The following is a 24,980-nucleotide window of genomic DNA, read 5'->3' as shown; positions in this document are numbered from 1 at the left end:
TCAAACTCACAAAAGCTCATGACGCAGTGTGATAAGGTACTTAGCAAAATTCAATTATAAATTACACTCTTCAAGCACTCAAAATACAATTGCGAATTACTTAAGACTTCTATCAAGTTATGATTAACAGAACAAGCGCATGCTATTAAAGTTTTTATAAGTTTCGTTTTATTTTATATTATTGTAATTTTAATTATAATGCAGATCCAATTAAAAACAAATTAAAAAAATAATAATTCGAAGTGTAATTATCAAAGTTACGTTGGTGCGAGAAATACACCTGAATTTGTCTCATAATTATTATTATATAATTATTAATGAAAACAATAATAAATTCACTACGAGATTCAACGTACATTTTTCTTTCTAGGTTCTACGAACAGACATCGTCATGGACATTGGTAAAAGTATCAATCCAGCGATTGATATTGGTCAAATAGAAGGAGCTTTTGCACAGGTAACGTATATAAAAACGGGAGATGAAGTTTATTTTTAATATCGAAAAAACGTTATTGGGTCATCTTCGTTAATCTATATAATATATATCTACATAATTATAAAACTGTGGACATTTCTTGCTTTCTTGCATCTTGTCTTCGACGATCTGACGATTCCATCTTTTAAAAAAACAGGATGACAGCTGAATTTATGTGTGTATATACATATGTGTGTGTGTGTGTGTGTGTGTGTGTGCTTGATTGCTTGCTTCGACGACTGAGCGATTCCATCTTTAAGAAAATCATCAATGCAGTCGAGAGATTCGAACCCTGGCAACAGAAGTCATGTCTGACTTCATTAGCAAGAACCCGAATAACTAGGCTACCGCGAACCGCGAGAGATACAAGTTGAAATTAAACATTTATTCTTATTAAATGCTTTTAGCGTCAGTCAGAGTGATCTTATCATTATATGACGATCCGCACGTACTAGCTAAGTTAGCTGACTTTATTACAACTTAAAGTACTCAACGATAAGAAACAAGTTTCTTAAAGGGGTTGGCATATCGTTGGACGTAAGCAGCTACTATCTGGGGCCATGCCTAGGAAAGATTAGCAAGATGTTGGTTTATGTTATATTTAAACTTCTGCATATCAGTACAGTCACTAAAGCAGGTAACAGGAAGGGAATTCCAAAGTCTAGCTGTTCGAGGGAATAAACTATTAGAGTAGAAAACATTTGGGTATTTAGGGACCTCAACAGTGAAGGGGTGTGATTTTGTTGCTAAGCTAGTTTGTCGGGGATATGTACATTACGAGGGCACAAACGCAACGAGTTTATCAGAGCACATTCCATTAAAATACTTGTAAAGCAGCTATAGAGATGCAACATTGCGGCGATGGGCAACAATACTCCATGCATAGGCGAATGGTGGCCTTGTAGAGGTACAGGATACTCTCAGGTATGAGTAGTCTTCTAGCATGATAGAGGAAACCCACCTTTTTCACAGCAGTCTTCGCAATGTCCTTAATATATTGCCCATGAATGGTAAGCCAAGATGTTTGAAGGACGAATTCTAACGTAGGGTGTTATTTATCTTTGATATCAGTAGTTGGAAAGGCTTCTTGTAATTGTTAAAGGAGAGCTGCTTAGTCTTACTAGCATTAAATGTTACCACCCATGTACGGCGGCATTTCACTATGGTTTGGATGTCGTTTTCTGACGATTCTGTCATGGTCTTAGATTTGTGTACACCCGTTTTTCTCTCGAACATGTTATAGAGCGTTATATCCTCAGCAAATACCCATCTCGGATACAATATTATCAAGGGGGTATTAATGAATATCAGGAATAACAATGGTCCAAGGATCGACCTCTGGAGCACTCTCACATTAATGTTAAACTGCTTGGATATACGTCCATTAATGACAACCTGGAGGATCCTATTGTCTAGAGGGGGCTAATTATATTTAGTATACTTCCAGTTATATATTACGATTTAATTTTCATTAGTAGCCCTTCATGCCAGATTTTGTCAAATGCCTTGGATATTTCAAGGGTTACAGCCCTGGCTTTCGCCTGCTTTATCCAGTGCATGGTATATGCGTTCAGAGGTGACTGTTAAAATATCTGGACAACATTGGCTAAATCCATAATATTTGTCAGAGAGAAGATTAGCTTTTACGAGATGGTGCTTGATTAAATAATGTCTCAAAGGTTTTAGCTAAGAGGGGAAGGAGACTGATAGGGCGTAATTAAGAGGATCAATCCTTCCACCAGAGTTCTTGTACGCTGGAACCACAGAGGTCATCTTCCAGCTTTTAGGAAGCAAGATTCAGCAAGGCATTTATTGTAGAACTTGAAAATACGCGGCTAGCTCAGCTGAACATTTCTTAAATAGTATAGCAGGATGAGATCAGGCTCACACATCTATATATATATATATATATATATATATATATATATATATATATATATATGTGTGTGTGTGGGGGGGGTGTACTAAGTTATAGGTATTCAAGAGTGAAAACTAATGAATTTAACGAGGTTATTAAGAGTGTTCAATAAAAGAAGAGCAATATATATTTTTATTAATATAAATATATATATAAATGTAAATTTGTTTATATATATATATATATATATATATATATATATATATATATATATATATATATATATATATATATTGTGTACAGAAAGTTGTTAGTTGAGACAGGTCATTGGTACCGTCGGTTTCAAGCCCGATAATAAGGCCCGTTTAAGGTATCCTTATCGAGCTCTCTTCAGCCAATATTCGTCTATATATATATATATATATATATATATATATATATATATATATATATATATATATATATATATATATATATATATATATATATATATATATGGGGGGGGGGGCTTATTCAGCGGTCAGGGAATAAGGACAGAGAGTTGTATAGTTTGGTTTCGACTTTAGTTGATAGCACCCAAGTTATATATATATATATATATATATATATATATATATATATATATATATATATAGTTTTGATCTCAATATAATAATCGCAAGAGAATTGTCTCTATAATAATAAATACGTAATCTGCATGAACTATACGATCATATTTAAGCGTATATTACGACAGAGCAACGCCGGGAGGCCTGCTAGTATCTAAATGAAAAGAGAATGGAAGAAAAGAACGTAGAAAGACGTCCATGAGACAAGTGGTTAGAAAGTTCTGTTTGTAAAGAGAAAATAGTCCATGCATGAATGGAGGATGTTTTTACGTTCAAATGCAATGTAAAGGGGGGGGGGTTATACATTTTGACCATCGGCATTCATTTTGCCCGTACCTAATGTACCTCGTGTACGATCGGGTTTCCTTCCCGCAGCCATCGTATCGTAAAAGTGCAACATTTTTCTTCTTTTCTTTTTTTTTTTTTTTCAACCTCAAATGGGTGAAGTTATTTCACTTTCTCGCTTCGATTCTCTGGCGAAATCCGATAACGACAGAGACACTAAGAATGTTCTCCTTTCTGACACAAACTTCCACTTTAATGACGACAACCGATCTTATGTCGGCCATATGTGCTATAAATTTATTTTTTGTTTTGTTTGTTTGCTTAAAAAAGAAACCAAATCACGAATTCTCTAAGTCTGATAAAAATATAAAAGTAGGGTTAATTTTTCTTTTAGTGTACTTATCAATGACATTTTTTATCATTAGCATTTTCTATACGAGTAGAAGACGAAACTAATAACAGACGTTTGTCTGGGACCTGTTTCAACCAGAATTCGACGCCATTATGGTTACAGTTTCATATATGTGATCTAGCGGGAGGCGCCCGGCTTTGCCCGGTTATAAAATACGCTTAAATATGATATTTTAATTTGTCCAGATTTCGTATATATTATTATTATAGTCGTGATTTCAAAAGTAAAAAATAAAAGTATTTGGGTCCCATCAGCTAAAACCGAAACCGAAAGCAAAACTGTAGCATTCAAAGCTGGTAACGTTACCACTGTACCAACGCGACACGCATATGAGCTGATTAAAAATAAACCAAGATGAATGTAAAAAATATATAACGATTTTGACCCATTTTTGACCCCTTAAAAACTATTTTAACCGACTAAAGAACCATAAAAGAACGGTCCATAAAAAATCCAATCATTTGAGGCCCCTAGGGCCGCTCTGTGACTTTTAGTTTCGGAAGAGATAGAGTTTTGAAATATGGATACAGACAGATGGATAGACAGGCAGGCAGACAGACAGTGAGTTTTATAAATTCGATGTACATATGACGAAGTTGCAAATTATTCTAAAAGCTCAGAGGTCCTGGATATGACCTTAAACTATACCCGAAGTGAGGCCCCAGCTTGCGGGCTTTGAGGAGTGGGGAGCCACCCTTTAATTGCCATTGCTCCCAGGTTCACTCTGACCCGGAGTGGTAGTACTTGCTATGGGTTAAATAGAAACCGACTTGCAAAAAACAAATATATTCTATTTTTAAAAAAAATCTTCAAAATCACCGGATTCGGCATTAAATAACCTGGAAAGGGTTGATATGCCGTAAAACAAAAACAACCAACCAACCATAAAAGCTCATTGTATTAGTCATTCCGGATATTTTTTCTTGTTGTGATGAGAGTAGAGATATATAAGATCATTTTTATCCGGTGTTTTTGTTTTGTTTTTATTTATTTTTTTTATTTTATTTTTTATTTTATTTTTTTTATTATTATTCGTTAGTTTTCTGTATGCTAAGAAATTTAAGCCGTTCGGTGGTTGTGCAGCTTGATATCAAGAAAGTTGAGAATGTGATTATTTTTTTTACTTTGGGGGTGAAACAAATAGTGTGTTCAACTTTATCGAGTTAGTCGACAATATCAACGAAACTAATATGGTGTAGGTATATCTACCTACATCATATTAGACTCTCTTAGTAATATATCTAAAGCAGTAGGTATTTGGGAATAGGATGGAAAAGGTAAAACTCTTAAAATTTGCAATCTCGATTACCTCCGCATTGAAGAAACATGTATGCGAGCAAAGGTTTAAAATATCAATTTTTATCAAGAATGCTAAACGCAAAACTTATATACTTTAATATTTTAATATCCACAACAACAAAACTGTCTTACGCTACAAAAATTTCCCCTAAAAACAAAAACAAAAACAAAAAACGCAACCAATACAACGTTGACAACATTGATAAAAAATAAATCTTACATGGTTCTCCACAATAACCCCATATCTATTTCCTTGCAAAAACAGCAGTAACATCAACTTCTAAAACAATTAAGGGTTTACTCCAAACCAAACCCCATTCCCAGCTACATCTTATGGACACTTCTTCAATGGCCGGCATTTATGTTCGTGTTCGATCTTTTATATCGGTAACACTGTCAAAATTTCATAAAATCCACCATTTACGAACATAAACGGAACCTCAAACTCAAAAATCTCACTAACGCACTAGACATACAGACAAACATGTTAACCCATAATTTTTACTTTAGAAACTGCAACCTCTTCTAGATTTAATTATATCTCTTACGCCGCAAGCGCATCGAAAGTGGTGTAATCCTTCTCTCACCACCATCTAACATAAACTTTAGACTTGGATCTTATTTCTTAACTGGCAGAAATCATACGTAAACAATGCAATATACCTCACTATTGTATAACAAACTTCGATCCCATTTAAAGTACTACGTACTTTTTACTGCATTTCATTTATTTATTTAGTTAGTTAGTTAGTTAGTTAGTTAGTTAGTTAGTTAGTTAGTTAATTAGTTAGTTAGTTAGTTAGTTAGTTAGTTAGTTAGTTGCGGACTGTTAGCCTCATCTTCATAGTTGTTGTTTTACGGCGTTTCAGGTAAATATTCCTCTGGCCTTCGTCAGATGGTTAACCGCGACGGGATAGGAATGCTGAGTCTCTTATCCAGAGGAATAGTTGGTCGAAACGTTGTGAAACAACGGCTATGAAAGATGAGGATAACAGTCCGCGAATAAATAAATAAATAAAATAAAATACTCATTTCAAATGATTCCAATAATAAATAACATTTCTTTCATGTTTTCTATTTGTTACTTCCCCTTTATCTCTTTCTCCCCCACCCCCTTTTCGATTTTAACGTCATTGTTGCATGCGCTGCATATTTTTTCAATTAGTTACAACCTGCATGCAAACCATCTCGTTGTGCATATTTTTTCAATTAGTTACACCCGCATGCAAACCACCTCGTTGCGCATATTTTTTCAATTAGTTACACCTGCATGCAAACCATCTCGTTGTGCATATTTTTTCAATTAGTTACACCTGCATGAAAACCATCTCGTTGTGCATATTTTTTCAATTAGTTACACCCGCATGCAAACCACCTCGTTGCGCATATTTTTTCAATTAGTTACACCTGCATGCAAACCATCTCGTTGTGCATATTTTTTCAATTAGTTACACCTGCATGCAAACAACCTCGTTGCGCATATTTTTTCAATTAGTTACACCTGCATGCAAACCATCTCATTGTGCATATTTTTTCAATTAGTTACACCTGCATGCAAACCACCTCGTTGCGCATATTTTTTCAATTAGTTACACCTGCATGCAAACCATCTCGTTGTGCATATTTTTTCAATTAGTTACATTTGCATGCAAACCATCTCGTTGTGCATATTTTTTCAATTAGTTACACCCGCATGCAAACCACCTCGTTGCTCATATTTTTTCAATTAGTTACACCTGCATGCAAACCATCTCGTTGTGCATATTTTTTCAATTAGTTACACCCGCATGCAAACCATCTCGTTGTGCATATTTTTTCAATTAGTTACACCTGCATGCAAACCATCTCGTTGTGCATATTTTTTCAATTAGTTACACCCGCATGCAAACCACCTCGTTGCGCATATTTTTTCAATTAGTTACACCTGCATGCAAACCATCTCGTTGTGCATATTTTTTCAATTAGTTACACCTGCATGCAAACCATCTCGTTGTGCATATTTTTTCAATTAGTTACACCCGCATGCAAACCACCTCGTTGCGCATATTTTTTCAATTAGTTACACCTGCATGCAAACCATCTCGTTGTGCATATTTTTTCAATTAGTTACACCTGCATGCAAACCACCTCGTTGCGTATATTTTTTCAATTAGTTACACCTGCATGCAAACCATCTCATTGTGCATATTTTTTCAATTAGTTACACCTGCATGCAAACCATCTCGTTGTGCATATTTTTTCAATTAGTTACACCTGCATGCAAACCATCTCGTTGTGCATATTTTTTCAATTAGTTACACCTGCATGCAAACCACCTCGTTGCGCATATTTTTTCAATTAGTTACACCTGCATGCAAACCATCTCGTTGTGCATATTTTTTCAATTAGTTACACCTGCATGCAAACCATCTCGTTGTGCATATTTTTTCAATTAGTTACACCCGCATGCAAACCACCTCGTTGCTCATATTTTTTCAATTAGTTACACCTGCATGCAAACCATCTCGTTGTGCATATTTTTTCAATTAGTTACACCCGCATGCAAACCACCTCGTTGCGTATATTTTTTCAATTAGTTACACCTGCATGCAAACCATCTCGTTGTGCATATTTTTTCAATTAGTTACACCCGCATGCAAACCACCTCGTTGCGCATATTTTTTCAATTAGTTACACCTGCATGCAAACCATCACGTTGCGCATATTTTTTCAATTAGTTACACCTGCATGCAAACCACCTCGTTGCGCATATTTTTTCAATTAGTTACACCTGCATGCAAACCATCTCGTTGTGCATATTTTTTCAATTAGTTACACCTGCATGCAAACCACCTCGTTGCGCATATTTTTTCAATTAGTTACACCTGCATGCAAACCATCTCGTTGTGCATATTTTTTCAATTAGTTACACCTGCATGAAAACCATCTCGTTGTGCATATTTTTTCAATTAGTTACACCCGCATGCAAACCACCTCGTTGCGCATATTTTTTCAATTAGTTACACCTGCATGCAAACCATCTCGTTGTGCATATTTTTTCAATTAGTTACACCCGCATGCAAACCATCTCGTTGCGCATATTTTTTCAATTAGTTACACCTGCATGCAAACCACCTCGTTGCACATATTTTTCAATTAGTTACACCTGCATGCAAACCATCTCGTTGTGCATATTTTTTCAATTAGTTACACCTGCATGCAAACCATCTCGTTGTGCATATTTTTTCAATTAGTTACACCCGCATGCAAACCATGTCGTTGTGCATATTTTTTCAATTAGTTACACCCGCATGCAAACCATCTCGTTGTGCATATTTTTTTCAATTAGTTACATCCGCACGCAAACCACCTCGTTGTGCATATTTTTTCAATTAGTTACACCCGCATGCAAACCATCTCGTTGTGCATATTTTTCAATTAGTTACACCCGCATGCAAACCATGTCGTTGTGCATATTTTTTTCAATTAGTTACATCCGCATGCAAACCACCTCGTTGTGCATATTTTTTCAATTAGTTACACCCGCATGCAAACCATCTCGTTGTGCATATTTTTTCAATTAGTTACACCCGCATGTAAACTAATTAGTCTTTCATGTTTTGTCGGTATTCAATCAATTTAAAATCGTCTTTCCGCAGACATTCATTGATCTGAGTGAAACCGGTAAATTTCGCGTTCTGATTGTTTCTTCCTGTATTTAATTTGTTTTCCCTTTTTTCATACATCTTGTTTCCCTGCATTTCATTTTCTGATATACCGTGTATTTTATTCAATTAAATGATCGCACAAAAGAATGTTCTGATTAAGATGAACCGTTGTATCACAATGCCAATCTTTATGGTGAAAGGCAGTCCGGCTGAATGTTACAACTATTTGATTTCTCTCACATATAGTTAAGATTTCTAAACGAATCATTAACCATAAAATACGGAAGATTGTCATGATGACGTGAAATCAATGCAGATTTATAAAGAAGGGCGACACAGAAGACGCCACTCTAAACTGCGTCAATATTTCACTAAATATATGTCACAAAAAAATGAAAATTGTATCATCAAATGACTGTTTCAAGGTTAGTTATTCCCCAAATTTTATTCGAATCCATGCGACATTCACGAAGTTATGACAATTTAATTTATCATCAAGTAATTTATACAGTCCATCGCTTTATTGCAGGTCTTTTAAAATGCCAAAAAGGGGCGATTAAATAAAATGATTGTTGCTGGACTCACAGAAGGATTGTTCATCAAAGATTTAGCTATGGAACTGGAAAGGGATCCAAGAACTTTGGCTTCATTCGTGAACAACTCCAATACCAAATCCAGAAAGAATAAGGGTGCCAGGAGATACCTATCACATTGTGATATTTGGAGAATTCGTAGGGAAGTCAATCGTAACCCAAACAGCCGCAGTGCTTCCATTTTTGCAAGAGTTGGAGTCGCTCCAAGATCCAGGCAGGCCCGATGTAATGTGTTGAATGAGATGACAATGAACATCAAAACTATTCCAAGGCCTCCATTGAGAATACTACATATGGAAAAACGAATGGCTTGGGCGCAGAATTACATGAAAATGGATTTCCAACGTGTCCTATTTACAGATGAGACCCGTACTACCCTTGACGATTCGGATGGATGGGCAAAAGTTTGGAACTTGAACGGAACTCCAACCCCTTACAGCGTTCATCGTCAACAAGAAGGTGGACGCATCATGTTTTGGGCGGGAATCATTAGGAATAAGTTGGTTGGACCATTCCGAGTTCCAGAGGGTGTAAAACTTACCAGTACACCGTACACGGCCTTTTTGGATAAACATTTGTCACCATGGCTAGATGACCTACCATCGTTACGTTGCTTTCAGATGATTGTTATGCATGATAATGCACCATCCCATTCTGCAGCCTTCCTTGAATCTATGGGCTTCTTTGGAGAAACCCTCATGAGCTGGCCACCGTGTTCGCCGGATTTTAACCCCATTGAACATCTCTGGTCAATATTGAAAAGAGGTGTTTATGAGGGAGGAGAGCAATTTACTTCAAAGGATGCCTTGTGGAAGAAAGTAGTTGATGTCGCCAGAACCATAACTCCTTTTCAGATCAAACAATTGACTTCTTCGGTGAACAAAAGGTTATTTAAAGTTATTTTTTTAAAAAATGGTGGATATGTTGATAAATAATTAATTTATTTGAGGCTTAGCACCTAGGATGTGCTTTTATTTATTATTCTTTAACAGAAAAATATAATAAAAAGTAAAGCTTTCATGATTAGACATTGTATTTTTGCCCAAATACAACATGTTAAGAGACCTGCAATGAAGTGATGAACAATGGAAATTTCTTGATAAAGAATAAAATGTCATAATTTCGTGAATATCGCATGAATTTGAATAAAATTTTGGGAAATAACTAACCTTAAAGCAGTCATTTGATTATACATTTTTTTTGTGTGACATATTTAGTGAAATATTGATATTTTACTAATCTGCAATAAAGCGATAGATGCAGTTATGTGACTCTGATGGAGAAGCATGCCGAGAGGTTGAAACCAGTATGTATTGCCTTTCTCAACCTGAAATAGGCCTTTGCTTGTTAATCACGTGATATGATCTTTACACACTGTGACTCTATGGTACCTCTGATGAGCCGATTAGTTGAATCAGACCACTCTATAACTCAACACTGATATGTGTAAAGACCTCCTTATCACAGTTGGAGTGCAGCCAGTTCTGGCACGCTCCCTGCTGCTCTTCATTCTTGTGATAGGCACCATCACCAAAGACCTGCATCAATCCCTGCCCTGGACACTCATGTACATGGATAATATCTTCCTCGCCTCTGAGAGAAAGTACTACCTGCAACAATAAATTCAGTCCTGAAAAGAGAAACACATAGGTACATCTCCAAATAAACATCAAGATGGAGTATTTGATTATCAATAAACACAAGCACTGCACCATCCAAGTTGATGGTCCGAATCTCCTGCAAAAACCATCCCTTATCGATGATAGCCATATCCACAGCTAAGTATCTGCAGGCAACAATGGTACGTGACTCAAATGGCGCACCACCACAGCATCCACTGTGAACACATGAATCAAGGACCACCGAAAGTCAACGACTACCAGATTATTGTGAGACTTGGTGGTTTGTACAGCTCTGGATGCTTGCCGATAATAAGGGAAGTGGAACAAGTATTTGCTATCATGTAAATTAAAATACTCTGCTGGATCATAAATATGATGATATATAAATCAAAGTCTCCTCATGAATTCTGAAGTCCAATGGATTATTTTCTCCAAAAGCGTGCTAACGAATTATATAATAAGATCTTTACCTTATGACTTTTCATCATCATCATCATAGCCTTGAGCCCCTGGGGGGGGGGGGGCATAGGCCATCCACAACAGCCCACCAGCGTTCACACTCCTAGGAGTAGCGGTCTACTTGGCGTCCACCTCCAGGTATCTTCTCTAGGTGTTCTTTGGTCGGCTTCTTTTCCGCTTCACCTGAGAGTTCCAGATCAGGGCCTGACATGTGATGCTTGTTGGTTATTTCTTCAGAGTGTGCCTGATCTATCGCCATCTTCTTCTTCTAATCTCTTCTTCTGCGGATACTTGGTTGGTTCTCCCTAGAGATCTGTGTTATTGATGGTAGTTGGCCAGTGACTTTTAAGGATTTCTATTTCCTTCCACCAATTTATATTCGTTTTAATCCAATGGAAAAAAAATCTCCAACTGTGTTTTTTTTTTCCAAGGAACATAAATCTGTCTCTTATAAGTTGTTTGGTGAATTTCCATCGTTTAATGAAAATGAAACACGTGTAATATGCACTATACTAACAATAAAATAATATGAGTGTGAGATAATATATCTTTGGTTTAGAATGTTTAGTTTCAGTATATATGCTCTGGAAGTGTAAATTCATTTTTATTGAGCTTAATTAATTGTAGCAATTTGTAAAAACTTTTATTGAACATATACATTAAAAGTATAGTTTTTTATAAACATTATATATATATATATATATATATATATATATATATATATATATATAGAGAGAGAGAGAGAGAGAGAGAGAGAGGGGGGGTTCTAGCTCCTGTTGCATTGCCTCAGTATTGCGTCCCTTGCTCCTACGGAATGTGCTCCAATGAACTTACTGCAGTTCTACAAAATACTCCTTCCTACTTCATTAACTGCCAAATTCCACCCTTTTACTGCAGAGGGTTCTAGATGCCAGACCACTTTTGTCCGACGACTTAATTTAGAATTCCCTTCCTGCTTCCTGTTTTCACGACAGTACCATCATGCAGAAATTAACATGCAACAAGTACCTTGCTACGCAACTTTTTACACAGATTGTCTCCCTATAAACCTGTCCCTTACTGCAGTAGCCCTCTTCACTTCAGTGACAATATGCCTTGTTTTATGTGAATACGATTTTCTAAACATTTTGCTTTATTTCAGGGCTATGGATTGATGATGATGGAACAACGAAAGATGTCACCTAAGGGTAATTTATTTACAAAAGGTCCTGGCGCTTACAAAATTCCTGGTTTTGGAGACATTCCAATGAAATTTAATGTCTTCTTATTGAAGGACAGGCCGAACATACGTGCAGTCTATTCATCGAAGGTAACAACAACAAATCGTTATTTACATAAATTATAAACAATCTATTTATTACTATCTAGAAGCAGTTAGCTCCGAAACAGGCTGCAATTTCTAATCTATTGTTTTTGTTTTTGTTTTGTTCGTTTTTTGTTTTTTCATAACAGTGACAAGTCAGATTAATTTACGTCGCATCGGGTTAAATATCATAAATTTCCATAGCTCTGGTAAGTTTTTTTACAGCATATCAGGCCTTATTTGTGGAAAATATGCTAGTTAATATATCTACCAGCCAGCATACCCACTTGAATATTTTAACAAGATGTCCATATAATTGGTAACAAGCAATATATATATATATATATATATATATATATATATATACTAGAAGACTCTCTGGTGTTGCCTGGTCATAAGATACACTTGAATATTATATTTTAATATATGCAGATTTCGTATTTATTATTATAGAGCCAATTCTCTTTTGATTATTAAACTGCACTCAATATAAAGTAGTGCTTTCCCCTGGCACGACCTGATCATAAAATACACTTAAATATATTTTAATTTTTATTTTCGTATTTATTGCCATGTTTTATTCAGTTTCAGATGATTATTTTAAGCATATTTGGAACCCCCTCAAAACAAGGGGGTTTTGTAAGCAAAAAATATATATATATAAAAATATTGTTTATGAAAAATAAGTGCACTGTTATAAAGTTCATTCTTCTCTTAATAATCACTGAAAATACTCCAGTGACCCAACCACTTTTGATGGTCGAAAATTACCCAGAAAGAGGGGGAGAATGAGAGCTGAATTAAAGCTTTTGTTCATGTGAGCGACCTCGAGGTACTGGCGCATGATCTTGCTTGTTAAAAATGGTTTGATCACTGATACAAAATACATGAAGGAAAAAACAATTTCAGGAACATTAATAATATTGTTTTGTGAGTGGCGTTGTTGCATGTTATCGGGCCATATTTTGTCTTCGAAATGGTCTTGAGGTCAAGGCCGATTTTTGGCCTGTATGGAAACCCAATGGAAAAGTTTGGTTGCTGTCGGTAAAATCACCTAATTAATATGCATAGGTGATGTGACAAATTAGCCAGTCAAGGCAAATCATAGTATTGCATAATGAACAAGGATTGGTTGGATGAGAAACCCAGATCATCCCAAACCTTACCAACTCTTCCTTTAAAAGGAGTCGCAGGGTCAGTTGTTCTTGGCAGTTGGAGGTGTTTTTGCACGGGATAGTGGCGGTCTGTAACTGCGACAGTTACAGACCGCCACTATCCCGTGCAAAAACACCTCCATTCACTAACCAACCAATAACGAGAGAAGAGAATCAGTTGTCAAAAATAAACAAAAAAAGCCCCATTTGAGTTGCTATTGAGTAGAAAAGAAAATATGGTATATATTTTTATATTTTTATTTTATTTTTCTTCTGCTAATAATTGTACGTAAATAACATTTTCTTTGTTATCAGAATTATTTTAATAATTAATCCTTGCAACGATACAAAAACTTGTGTTAGAATCGATTATTCATCGCTTGTCAACTTGTGAATTAACTGCAGAGGAATGATACCATATTGAAGTAATTTTTTTCAACAAACAGCCAGCAAGTGGAGAGGATTGCCAAACTACCACCTGGCATCCGGCCTGAAGCATATATCCTCCCTGGCCTTTGTCTTTTTTTTTTGTTTGTTTTTTTTCTTATTTTTTTATTCCTTAGCCTGCCAACCACTATTGAGATAAGAACTACAGGTGGACACTATGGTCTACCTCATATTATATCTTAGCTGAAGGAGGCCAGGTCTTCGTCATGTTATATTATTATATTGTACCCAATGTATAGTAGTGATTTCAAAAGTTAATAAAAAAATTACTTGGGCGCAATTAGCTAAAATCGAAACCAAAACATATAGCGTTGCAACCTTAATCGTTAAGTTGGAAAAGTTTGCTAGAAATGATGTCATGACGTAAAAATTTGAGACAGTGATAAACAAAATTTGAGACAGTGATAAACAAATGTTCTTGTAAGCAGTGAATAGTCACTGCTTACAACAGCACGTTTGTCAAAGTCAAGTAAATATCTGACGAAGAGATCTTTCTCGAAATATTATATTACACGGACATACCACCAGACCGACTTTCCCAGGTGACCACTGTGCAAATATAAATATACTGCGTATATAAAGTATGAATATGTACACATGTATTTATAAGTTGTATTAATAAATTTCTCACCTGCTTCAGTTTGTGTCTTTCCATTACTTCTGCATTGTACCGCCTTCTACAATTCGATTTAACTAAAACATATAGTGTTTCAACCTTAGTCATTAAGTTTGAAAGGTTGTTAGAAATGACATCATAACATTAAAATTTGCAACGGTGACAAATTAAGAGTTTTAATACAAGATTCAAGCAAGCAAGCAAGCAAGCAAGCAAGGACGCCCGACGGTTCACAGAGTTTTATAATTATATATATATATATATATATATATATATATATATATACACACACACACTATTCTTAAAGATAAAGTCATTTTAAATCTGCCATAACTTGCACTTTAGATACATCCTGAACCAAATAAGAATAAGTAATTCGAAATATCAAAATGACCCCATTCTTTTTTTTTTATTACCAAAATGGGATTATTAATAATATTGGTATTAATAATACTTGTACAGAGTGCTACACTTCTCCCCTAAAAAACAAACTCTAGCGATGGAATCTATATAAATAAAATAGTAGATGTATATATGTGTGTGTCTGTGTGAAAATATTTAACCGATAAACTCTTAATCTACTGGCCGTATAACACTGAAATTTACAGAAAATAGTAATCATACACCACGGATGGTAATCATACACCACGGAAGGTTTATAACAAGTAAAATATTTGTTTGGATGGATAGAGAAATTTGTCAGCAAGTTGAAATGCAAAATGGTCATTTCAACTTTTACTTTTGCGCATGCACAAATTTATTCATAGCTTGAAGTGGTTTAATTTTAAATCTTTCTTATCTATCTGTTGATAGCTCAAATGGTAGGGAACGTGGCTGGAGCGCTAAATGTTTTGGTTTCGATTCTAGCTGATGGTACCCAAGTCATTTTTTTTTTAACTTTTGAAATCAGTACTATATTATCTATATATCTATATATCTATAAAGGTGAAAATATTCGTGTGTGTCTCTGTCTGTCTGTGTAGATTTTCCTACCAAATAACTCTGTCAATATTATATCTAGGGACTCGAGATTTGACATAAGGGATATTGAGATCTGGGAAAATCTTTTTAATCAGTTTTCGGCCAGAAATTTGGCTGTTAAGGGGTTAAAGTTCAACGATTTGACCTTTGAGAACTCTATCAAACTCCTCCGCCAATTTCGGGTCTAAACATTTGAAATTTTACATAAAGTGTATTAAAACATAGGGCAAGCTTTTTAATCGTTTTTTTTTTTTTTTCGGAAAATTTGGTTTCCAAGGGGTAAAAGTTCCAAAGTTGGTTACCTTTGCAGTGTCTAGCAAACTATTCAGCCAATTTTGTGTATAAACATTTGAACTTTTACATAAAAGGTTTTTAAACATGCAGCAAGCTTTTTGATCAGTTTTTGGGCGAAAATTTGGCTGGCAAGAGGAAGAGGTCAAAGTTTACAGAGTTAACCTTTGCAGACTCTACCAAACTCCTCCGCTAATTTTGAGTCTAAACACTTGAAATTTTAGATGTAGGTTACTTGGACATGGGTCAAACATTTTAATTTCATTTGAGCCCAAAACAATAAATGTTAAGGGGTCACAATTGAGGTCAAAGTTTTAAAAAATTGACATCTGCGGCCTCTTTTCTCTATGGTAGTTAAGAAAGCCTATCATATTCACACTTTTTGATAAATACATATGCACATAAAGTTATGAACAGTATATAGGGCCTGAGCAAAGCCGGGCAGGAATGCTAGTATATCTATAAAAGTGAAAATGTCTGTGTGTGTGTATGTGTCTGTGTACATTTCCCTACCAAATAACTCTATTTTCGGTCTAGAGATTCGAGATTAAACATAAGGAATATTGAGATTTGGGAAAATCTTTTTAATCAGTTTTCAGCCAGAAATTTGGCTGTTAAAGTTCAACGATTTGACCTTTGAAAACTCTACCAAACTCCTCTGCCAATTTTGGGTCTAAACACTCAAATTAAAAAGTTTGATCTGAGCCCAAAAAATAAATATTAAAGGCTCAAAATTGGGGTCAAAGTTTTTAAAAAATTTACCTCTGCGATCTCTACCAAATTACTCAGCTAATTTCTGGTCTAAACATTTGAAATTTTACATAAAGGGTATTCAGAGATGGGGCAAGCTTTTTGATCGGTTTGGGTCGAAAATTTGAGCTTCCAAGGGATCAAAGTTCAAAATACTTGACCATAACAATGTCTACCAAATTACTCAGACACTTTCTGGTCCAAACATTTGAAATTTTACATAAAGGGCATTCAGACATAGCGGGTATTGAGATTTGGGAAAATCTCTTTAATCGGTTTTTGGCCAGAAATTTGGTTGTCAAGTGGTCAAAGTTCAACGATTTGACCTTTGAGACCTCTACCAAACTCCTCCGCCGATTTTGGGTCTAAACACTTGAAATTTTAAATGTAGGTTACCTGGACATGAGTACAAACTTTTTATTGTATATATATATATATATATATATATATATACATACATATAAAGTTATTAATAGTACATAGGGCCGAGCAAAGCCGGGCTGCACTGCTAGTATATAATATTCAATAGAGAATTGGTTCTGTAATTATAAATACAAAATCTGCCTGTATTCAAATATATTTAAGCATATTTTACGACTAATCTTTTATAAAATTCACAAACCTTTTTGAAATTCAACCATACAAATAAACTTCATCCTGACTTATTCAGTCATGAATGTCAAAGGGTATCTGTTCGTTTGGTCACATTAAAAGAATGAAAGTGTTTGGGTTAGTAGATTGAGGTAGGAAGATCATTTAGTAGAGAGAGGCATAGGAAAAACTGATAGGAAGTAGTAAGGATGGTTTTGAAAGAAAGAGGGATAAATATAAACCTGGTAAGATATAGGTTAGTTTGGAAGTCAATTTAATCCAACACATGCTAACATGGATAACATACTGCTGCTGCTGCTGCTGATGATGATGATGATGATGATTAGTTATTTCCTTCCCACGGCAGGAACATGTGACACAAGGGTCGGAAAGTGGGATTGAAGAGCCAACACCCTAGAAGAGGAGCACTCTGGCCTGGAAAAAATGCCTGAGAATGCCCGCAGGCGCTTAGCAATAAATTAACCGCTTCCAAAAGACAGAAGGCAAAGTCTGGGAGAGTGGATTTCCTAGAACTGCACATGACCAATAACATACTGCATTCAAAAAAGAAAAGACCATTTCAAAAATGACCTAGACTATGTTGGCTTTGGTACCAAGAAAAAAATTCCTCTGGCTGCATGACGATGATGATGATGATGATGATGATGATAGAATTTTTTTATAAAATGATGTAGGGAAGAGGGCACGGTGTCATGTTGTTTTTCTCGTTATTACACTTCTGACGTAATTAATGTTTATACTTGACAGGGTCTGGGAGAACCGCCTTTGTTCTTGGCCTCCTCAGTGTTTTTTGCTGTGAAAAATGCCATTTATTCAGCCCGAAAAGATGCTGGAATCGATGACATATTTCAGCTGAACAGTCCAGCAACACCAGAAAGAATTCGAATGGCTTGCAGTGATCATTTTACAGAAAAGGTAATGACAGATTGTTTTTTTTATTATTTTTTCTCCACTAAACATGTATCGTTGCATATGCAGTGAAAAGGGAAAGATTGCAAATCTTTACTTGGCAAGACCGACACACATAAATCCCATTACAGAGTCCCTTGGTTGAGAGCACCAAAGGGGAACCATCCAGCCCAGACAGTCACATTGTTGAAATGTTCAGTAGTTCTCACTAAAACCAACTGCACACTTTCCACCGTTTTTACTCCAATTCTTGCTCCTCCTTATCCTTCGGGGTCTTTTCATGCCTGACTGACTTTAGCCTTTTGTTGGCGGTCATTGTTCAGCCACCCAGAGGAGACATTTATTGAATATAACATCCAACTGGTTTTCAAACATTGTTTCTCTCACAAAGCTAATCCCAGCGAGAGTCTTCCATTAAATTAGGTACTTACTTTTTCTAACAAAAAGAATACAGGTGGTCTCAATAAAATGTATACACTCTTTAAATTATCTCAACTTGCTACATGAATACGTTATACCACGTTCGCAAGAGATGTTTAGGAATAAAAAAAAAATGGCACTTCCAGCAGGATGGAGCACTTCCCCACTATCATCATGATGTAAGAGCATATCATGATAATCACCTGCGAAACAGATAGGACGAAGAGGAAGTATCGAGTACTGTCCACATTCACCGGATTTGACCCGCCCCCCCCCCACTGGATTTTTCTCTTTTTTGGAGCGGGGGTGGGAGGCATATTAAACACAGGGTTCACCCCACAAAACAAATTACAATGAATGAGTTGAAAGCAACCACTGAAAGAAGATGTGTCAACATACCAATTAAACAGATTAGGAACGTTTTTGATTCAATCAGTGAGCCTTCTCAGCTGTTCATGAAGCACAGTTGCCAATAATTTGAACACTTTCAATAATTAACTGGTTTCGATATTTGTTCACAGTATTTTGATGTATGAAACTTTTCTTTCTTATAATAAATGTTGGCTTTTATGGTCATTTAAAGAGTGTATACATTTTATTGGGACACCCTGTATATCTTGGGTGGTCTGACTCTGGACAGATATATTTTCAGTTTCTCTGTACGCCCCTCTTTCTTCAGCCAAGCATCTAACAATTGCACCGTCCGTCATTCACATGCTGCACAGGTTTTCGATTTCTATTGTGGTTGCAATGCACATCTTGAAGTATCTTTTTCAGCACATGGCCATCATATTGAATATGTTGTTATCATAAATAGCACATAGTGAGAATATAAAGGGATAAAGACAATGATGAAGCAACTGTAATAATGAAAGAATGGTTGAATTCACATAAATATCCATTTATCACAAAAAAAGGTATTGTAAAAAAAAAAAAACACAATAAAACATGATACATAAAAGGGAATGAAAGTAAAAGATCTGATACCAGATAAGGCTGTCTGAAGATACTGGCTTCCTGACCTAAAATACACAAAGCATTGGTGCTATTGTCGTTTTCTCTCCTTTCTGATCTTGAGAATGTAGTGCAATGGGGGAAAAGGTGGTTGGTTAATTTTAATGTATCGAAAACCAAGCTTCTCTCCTTCCATCATAATCGCTTTGACCTCCATCACGCCCCAATTAAAATGAAGAACTCTCGTCTTGGGGAAGCTCCATGTCTTAAGCTTCTGAGACTGACCTTCACTTTTGATCTAAAATGGAACATATACATCAAATCTGTTGCCAAAATCGCTGGAAAAATGATTGGATCACTCTACCACTCCAGTAAGTATCTCACTGCCGATTCAATCCTCTATCTGTATAAGGGCCAAGTATTCCCTAAAATGGAGTACTGTTGCCATATCTGGGCAGGAGCTGCTCGGTGTGCCTTATCCAGTCTTGATAGAGTTCAAAACTGGCTTCCAAACCTACTAGATAATGCCCTTTTCTCTTCCCTGCAACTTCTTTCCCCACAGAAGAGACGATGCAAGCCTGTCTCTGCTCTAGTACTATTTTCATGGCAAGTGCCTGATTGAACTTTCATTAAAAACACTTGACTAGCTACAACCACTATATATGATTTCCCCCATTCTCTGTGTTTAAATGCAAATTCCATGAACAAAGCTTCTTTCTCAGAACTGCTTGCCTGTGAAACACTGTTCTGCTGTTCTGCTTCCCAGTTGAATACAACATAGTAGCTTTCAAATCCAATGTAAACAAATTCTTATTGAGTCTGGTTTTCAGTACAATTCAGGGGGATAACATTAATATGGTTCAAGGAAGACAACTCTTAGACATTTTGAGCCTACATTGCTGCCATGGATTGCTTCTTTGTAGTTGGAATCTATATAGGAATCAGTTGGTGACTACAAACAATATTGAATATTTAGTATATTATTTCACTAACTCAATTCAACAATCACTGGCTAGTTCATCCTGGAACCTTTGATTATTAATTGTTCAGGTAGTTATTGGGAAATGTCTCCCGCCTGGCCATCTGCATGCTAGCTTCATCTCCTATTGACTGCTTTTACATAACTGACTATTCTCACATCAGATATCAGAGTTTTATATTTCTCAACACCTCCCCCAACACTTCTTACTCTAGTACAGACCATTCAGAGACATGCAATCAAGTGAATACCATCTATCAGACACTTGCTATACTCTGAACACCTTCTTTCTCTATGTTTGGATTCATTAAAGCTCCCAAGTCCAGAATTTTTAGAAACGACTTCTATGCACCGAGTTTTTACAAACGTTGTTTATGCACCAAGTTTAAAAAAAACAAAAAAAAACGTCTTTTATACACAGAATTTTTAGAAACACAGAATAGCCAAAGCATGGAACAAACTGTCTATATCAGTTGTTTTAGTTGCAAAGACTGTTGGGTGCTAGTGTATTGTACGAACCATAAGTCAGTAATTGTGCATATTTTTCATAAATGTCTGCTAGAACTTGACTGGTACCTGACGTTGCTGCTGGAATATGCTGAGCACCATTTAAACTGTTTGGAAACCCCTTCAAATTATTGTTTTGCTTTTTTAATAGACTTTTCAACTTAAATTCAATCTTTACAATATTTTTGTGTATTGTTAAGTGAAAGTACAGAATAATCACAATACACCCCATATTATGAATTGTTTTCTAACTAATAACATTATTTCAGTGCGATGACAGATGCACAAGTACCTGTCATTATTAGTCTAACCATGCTGGACATTTATGAGAAATCTGGTTCTTAATATGGGGCAGTAACAACATCTGATTTGTATACAGCACCATCACTGACTGTTGACTGACCTAATCCTAACATACAACAGCATAAATGAGAAAATCAGTTTACCTCTTGATTTTTTCAAGCCAATGCTATACCGTGGCCTCAACTATTACATACACAAACTCTACTGCCAGCTATTTTGGCCCAATAAGCAAAAGACAGCTTATTCTGTTTGCATCGTTCCATGAAAAAGATTCTAAAGGATGTAGTCCAGACGCCCACAATAGATTCAAGAGAGCCTTGATTAACTAGTTTGAGAATGTATATGACTTTTCTCCTTATAATTCGCTATTTTATATGGAATCACACATTTTTATATTTAAGTTGTCAATGAGTTTTGATTTGATTTGAGACACTGAATCCTTTAAAAGTTTCAGATTTTTTGAATATCACCCAAAATACAATTGATGTGATCTGAAAAACTGAATCCTACTGCTCCTTGAATATTGCCAAAAATAACTTTGATTTGAGGCACTAAATTCTTTAACTGTCTAATAGATTTTAAATATCACCCAAAATACAACTGATTTGATCTGAAAAACTGAATCCTTTAAGACTCATGTTCCTTGAATATCACCGAAAACAAATTTGATTTGAGGCACTAAATTCTTTAATAGTGAATATCACCAAAACTACACATGCATGTATATCATCATTCATACCTTGTTAATTTTCCTAACAATTATATCCTACATATTATGATGTATTTTAGGGTCCTCTTGAGATCTGTACACAATAGTTTCAATATTGTTATCCTTATAGGGTTCAAGAAATTATCCACATTTTCATAAAAATGAGTCAGTATTTTGCAGCATTTCTTTTTACAATGTATTTTTTATTGTTCGACATTTTTAATCTTTTTTGAAGCAAATTTTATGTTTATCATTAATCAAATAAAATTCTTTTCTTTATTCCTTGCAGTTTCCAGATCAGGATCCGAGCAGCTACACACCATGGTTTATCGAAGCTTAAAACTACAAAGACAACTCATAAATGACTAAAATTATGGTAACATAAATTGATCATCTTCAAAAATGTATCAAATAATTGTTTTAACAAGTTCATAAAATCACTAGTTGTTCCTACCCAACGTTGTCCGGGAAATATTTTAGTTTCTTTTTTGTTTCACTATTTCATTTTTAAAACCCAATTTTTTTTAAGTTAAATTTTAATTGTTACAATTCCATTTTTCATTGAAGTATAAATTAAATCAAATTATAGTTTTACTTTACAATCGACTCCATGCACAGGCATCCTTACAAGAGCTGTCCATTGTCTCTTGTGAATGAAGGCTTCATATTAAATGTATTAGTTATACTGCAGCACCCTGCAAAATACAATGTGACTTTTTTTTTTTAAATAAATGAATAGTAAGTAAGTTAAATTGTAACTTTTTTTTAGTATTTTTTTTTTTTTTTTGCAAAACTTTAATATGTACAATTTGTTTGTTTTTTTTTATTTCTGGTACAAGCAGGGTAGTCAAACTAGTACATAATAAAAAAGAAACTAAAAATTTTTTACAACTTTAGATAGGGTCAATAGTGTGCGTTTTCAAAAGATATTTCTTTTAATTTTAATTACGATATATATTCTGGAAATTATGCTAATACAATATGTAAATACGTTAATAATACATAGTTTGAAATTTCAATATCTTAATGATTTGGCTGAAAATTACTTAAAGTGAAATGAGTTTGGGCAAGGTATTATAGTTCCTTGCAAACTTTTTTTTTTTTTTACTTAAAACAATGTTTTTAATAAAAAAAAAAAAAAAAAAAAAAAACATTAAATATCAAAAACAGTAAGTTATAGCAAGTTTGAAAGAATATTCCCTAGGATCTTCCTCATCGAATCTGCTGCAAGGATGTCCGCAAGTGAGACATGAGGACAGGTGGCATTGGTCCAACAAGTAATCCATACGTGAAGATCGCAGCCACAGGAGAAGAGCTGTAAAGGAATGCTGTAGAGGAGGGAGGAGAGACTAGTAATGGAGGAAGAGGAGAGAGCACTGATAACAGAGAGCTGCAACAGAGCTCTCAGAATCAGACATCATCTAGATTTGTGGCATCTATAACAGAACCTGTCAATCTAGGAGAGGCTTGCACAGTCACAGCAGATGTGGCAATTTGCTAACAGTCTAATTTAAGATGAAGAACACCATCATCTCCTCAGATAGACAGATGCAGACGATAACAATTCTAATTGTCTATGGGAAATGTGGGCAAAAATAGACAAGCAACAAGAGAAACATAGCCGATATGAAAAAGGAATCTTAAGTTATTGATAAAGTTACTGGGCCTATTTTATTGAACGTGGGAATCAATACAGAATTTCAAACTGAATCATTTATTTCATCCACAAGGGAGATTGTTCTTGTTACATTAGCCATGACTGGGTAGAGGTCACAAGTAACTTTTCTTTTATTCTACGTATTGTCTGTAGTGATGATCGATGATTTAAACTGCAGAAGATTGTCACTTAGAACTGATTAAACTTAGAACCTTTATCCATTACATGTTCAACAAGATGATCTTGAAAAATGTCAGAGGTTACATCGCCCAAAATGTTGTGAGAATTAAATCTACGATGAAAACAGTAACCCGAATTATCCAAATGTCTTTCTATCATGATACTCTCTTATTCGAAAGTAATTGCGAAGCTTTTAAATAGTCGAATAGTAAATAATTTCCTTTTTACATTGAAGTCAAGTAATATGGTTCTATGTGTGTAGAAGACTCGAGGAACTGCTGACAGTGAAGTCTGATAGAGATGAATGGAGGGAAATTGATAAATTCTGTTTAGCCAGTATAAACAAAATGAAAATAATATATTTCTGTCTACGACCTTATTGTAACAAATAACAAAATAACTTTGGCTAATATGTATATTTGGAAAGATTCAGAAAATAAAATCAAGATATTCAAGCACAGATACAAAAAGTCAAAAAACGTTTGGTTTCAGTTTTGTTGTAAAATTTTTTTTAATAAAAATTTGATTTTTGTATCAATAAAATTTTGCTGAAACTCTTCCATTTGGGTTTTGTTTTTTTTTGTTTGTTTTTTTTTTGTTTTTTCTCTTCATATATAAAGTTAAGCATATGTATATGTTTAGATATTTGTGTATGCAGGATCCACTTCTAAATTAATTTACCAATCACGAATTTTGAAACTCAACATTTAGGCATAAGGGTGGGTAATGTGGTCCATATTTAGTTTTAATTATATACAAGATAGATAAAAAGTTAGTGTAAGTCTTGTAAAAATGCAGGTATTTTTTTTTTTTGTGAAATTTTAACAATTGATTAATAATAAATTTTAATTATAATTAATAAATATTCCCAAAATTTAAGTTTCTCAAGAATATTTCAAAAGACTTTTGAGGACATAAAGTAAGTACATTTTCTCATTTGAAAATTAAAA

At 34.9% G+C, this 24,980-nt stretch overlaps 1 protein-coding gene across 4 annotated transcripts in view; it reads left to right on the top strand.

The window, feature by feature from the left end:
• LOC145255760 (xanthine dehydrogenase/oxidase-like) overlaps positions 1-24,590 on the top strand; it is a 183,764-nt gene extending 159,174 nt beyond the window's left edge. For all 4 annotated transcript variants that reach the window (XM_080114419.1, XM_080114417.1, XM_080114418.1 and 1 more), the window contains exons 34-37: positions 371-457; positions 12,400-12,567; positions 18,160-18,327; positions 22,483-24,590. In XM_080114419.1, the coding sequence (XP_079970545.1) occupies positions 371-457; positions 12,400-12,567; positions 18,160-18,327; positions 22,483-22,533 (474 nt within the window). In that variant the 3' untranslated portion in view covers positions 22,534-24,590. The remainder of the gene's footprint in view (positions 1-370; positions 458-12,399; positions 12,568-18,159; positions 18,328-22,482) is intronic.
• The last annotated feature ends 390 nt before the right edge of the window (positions 24,591-24,980 follow it).

This window comes from Euprymna scolopes, chromosome 31, assembly GCF_053919585.1.
Source record: "Euprymna scolopes isolate OS-2025 chromosome 31, ASM5391958v1, whole genome shotgun sequence".
Taxonomy (NCBI): Eukaryota; Metazoa; Mollusca; class Cephalopoda; order Sepiida; family Sepiolidae; genus Euprymna; species Euprymna scolopes.
The sequence above is the reverse complement of the archived record's forward strand: the minus strand, read 5'-3'. Positions and strand labels throughout refer to the sequence as shown.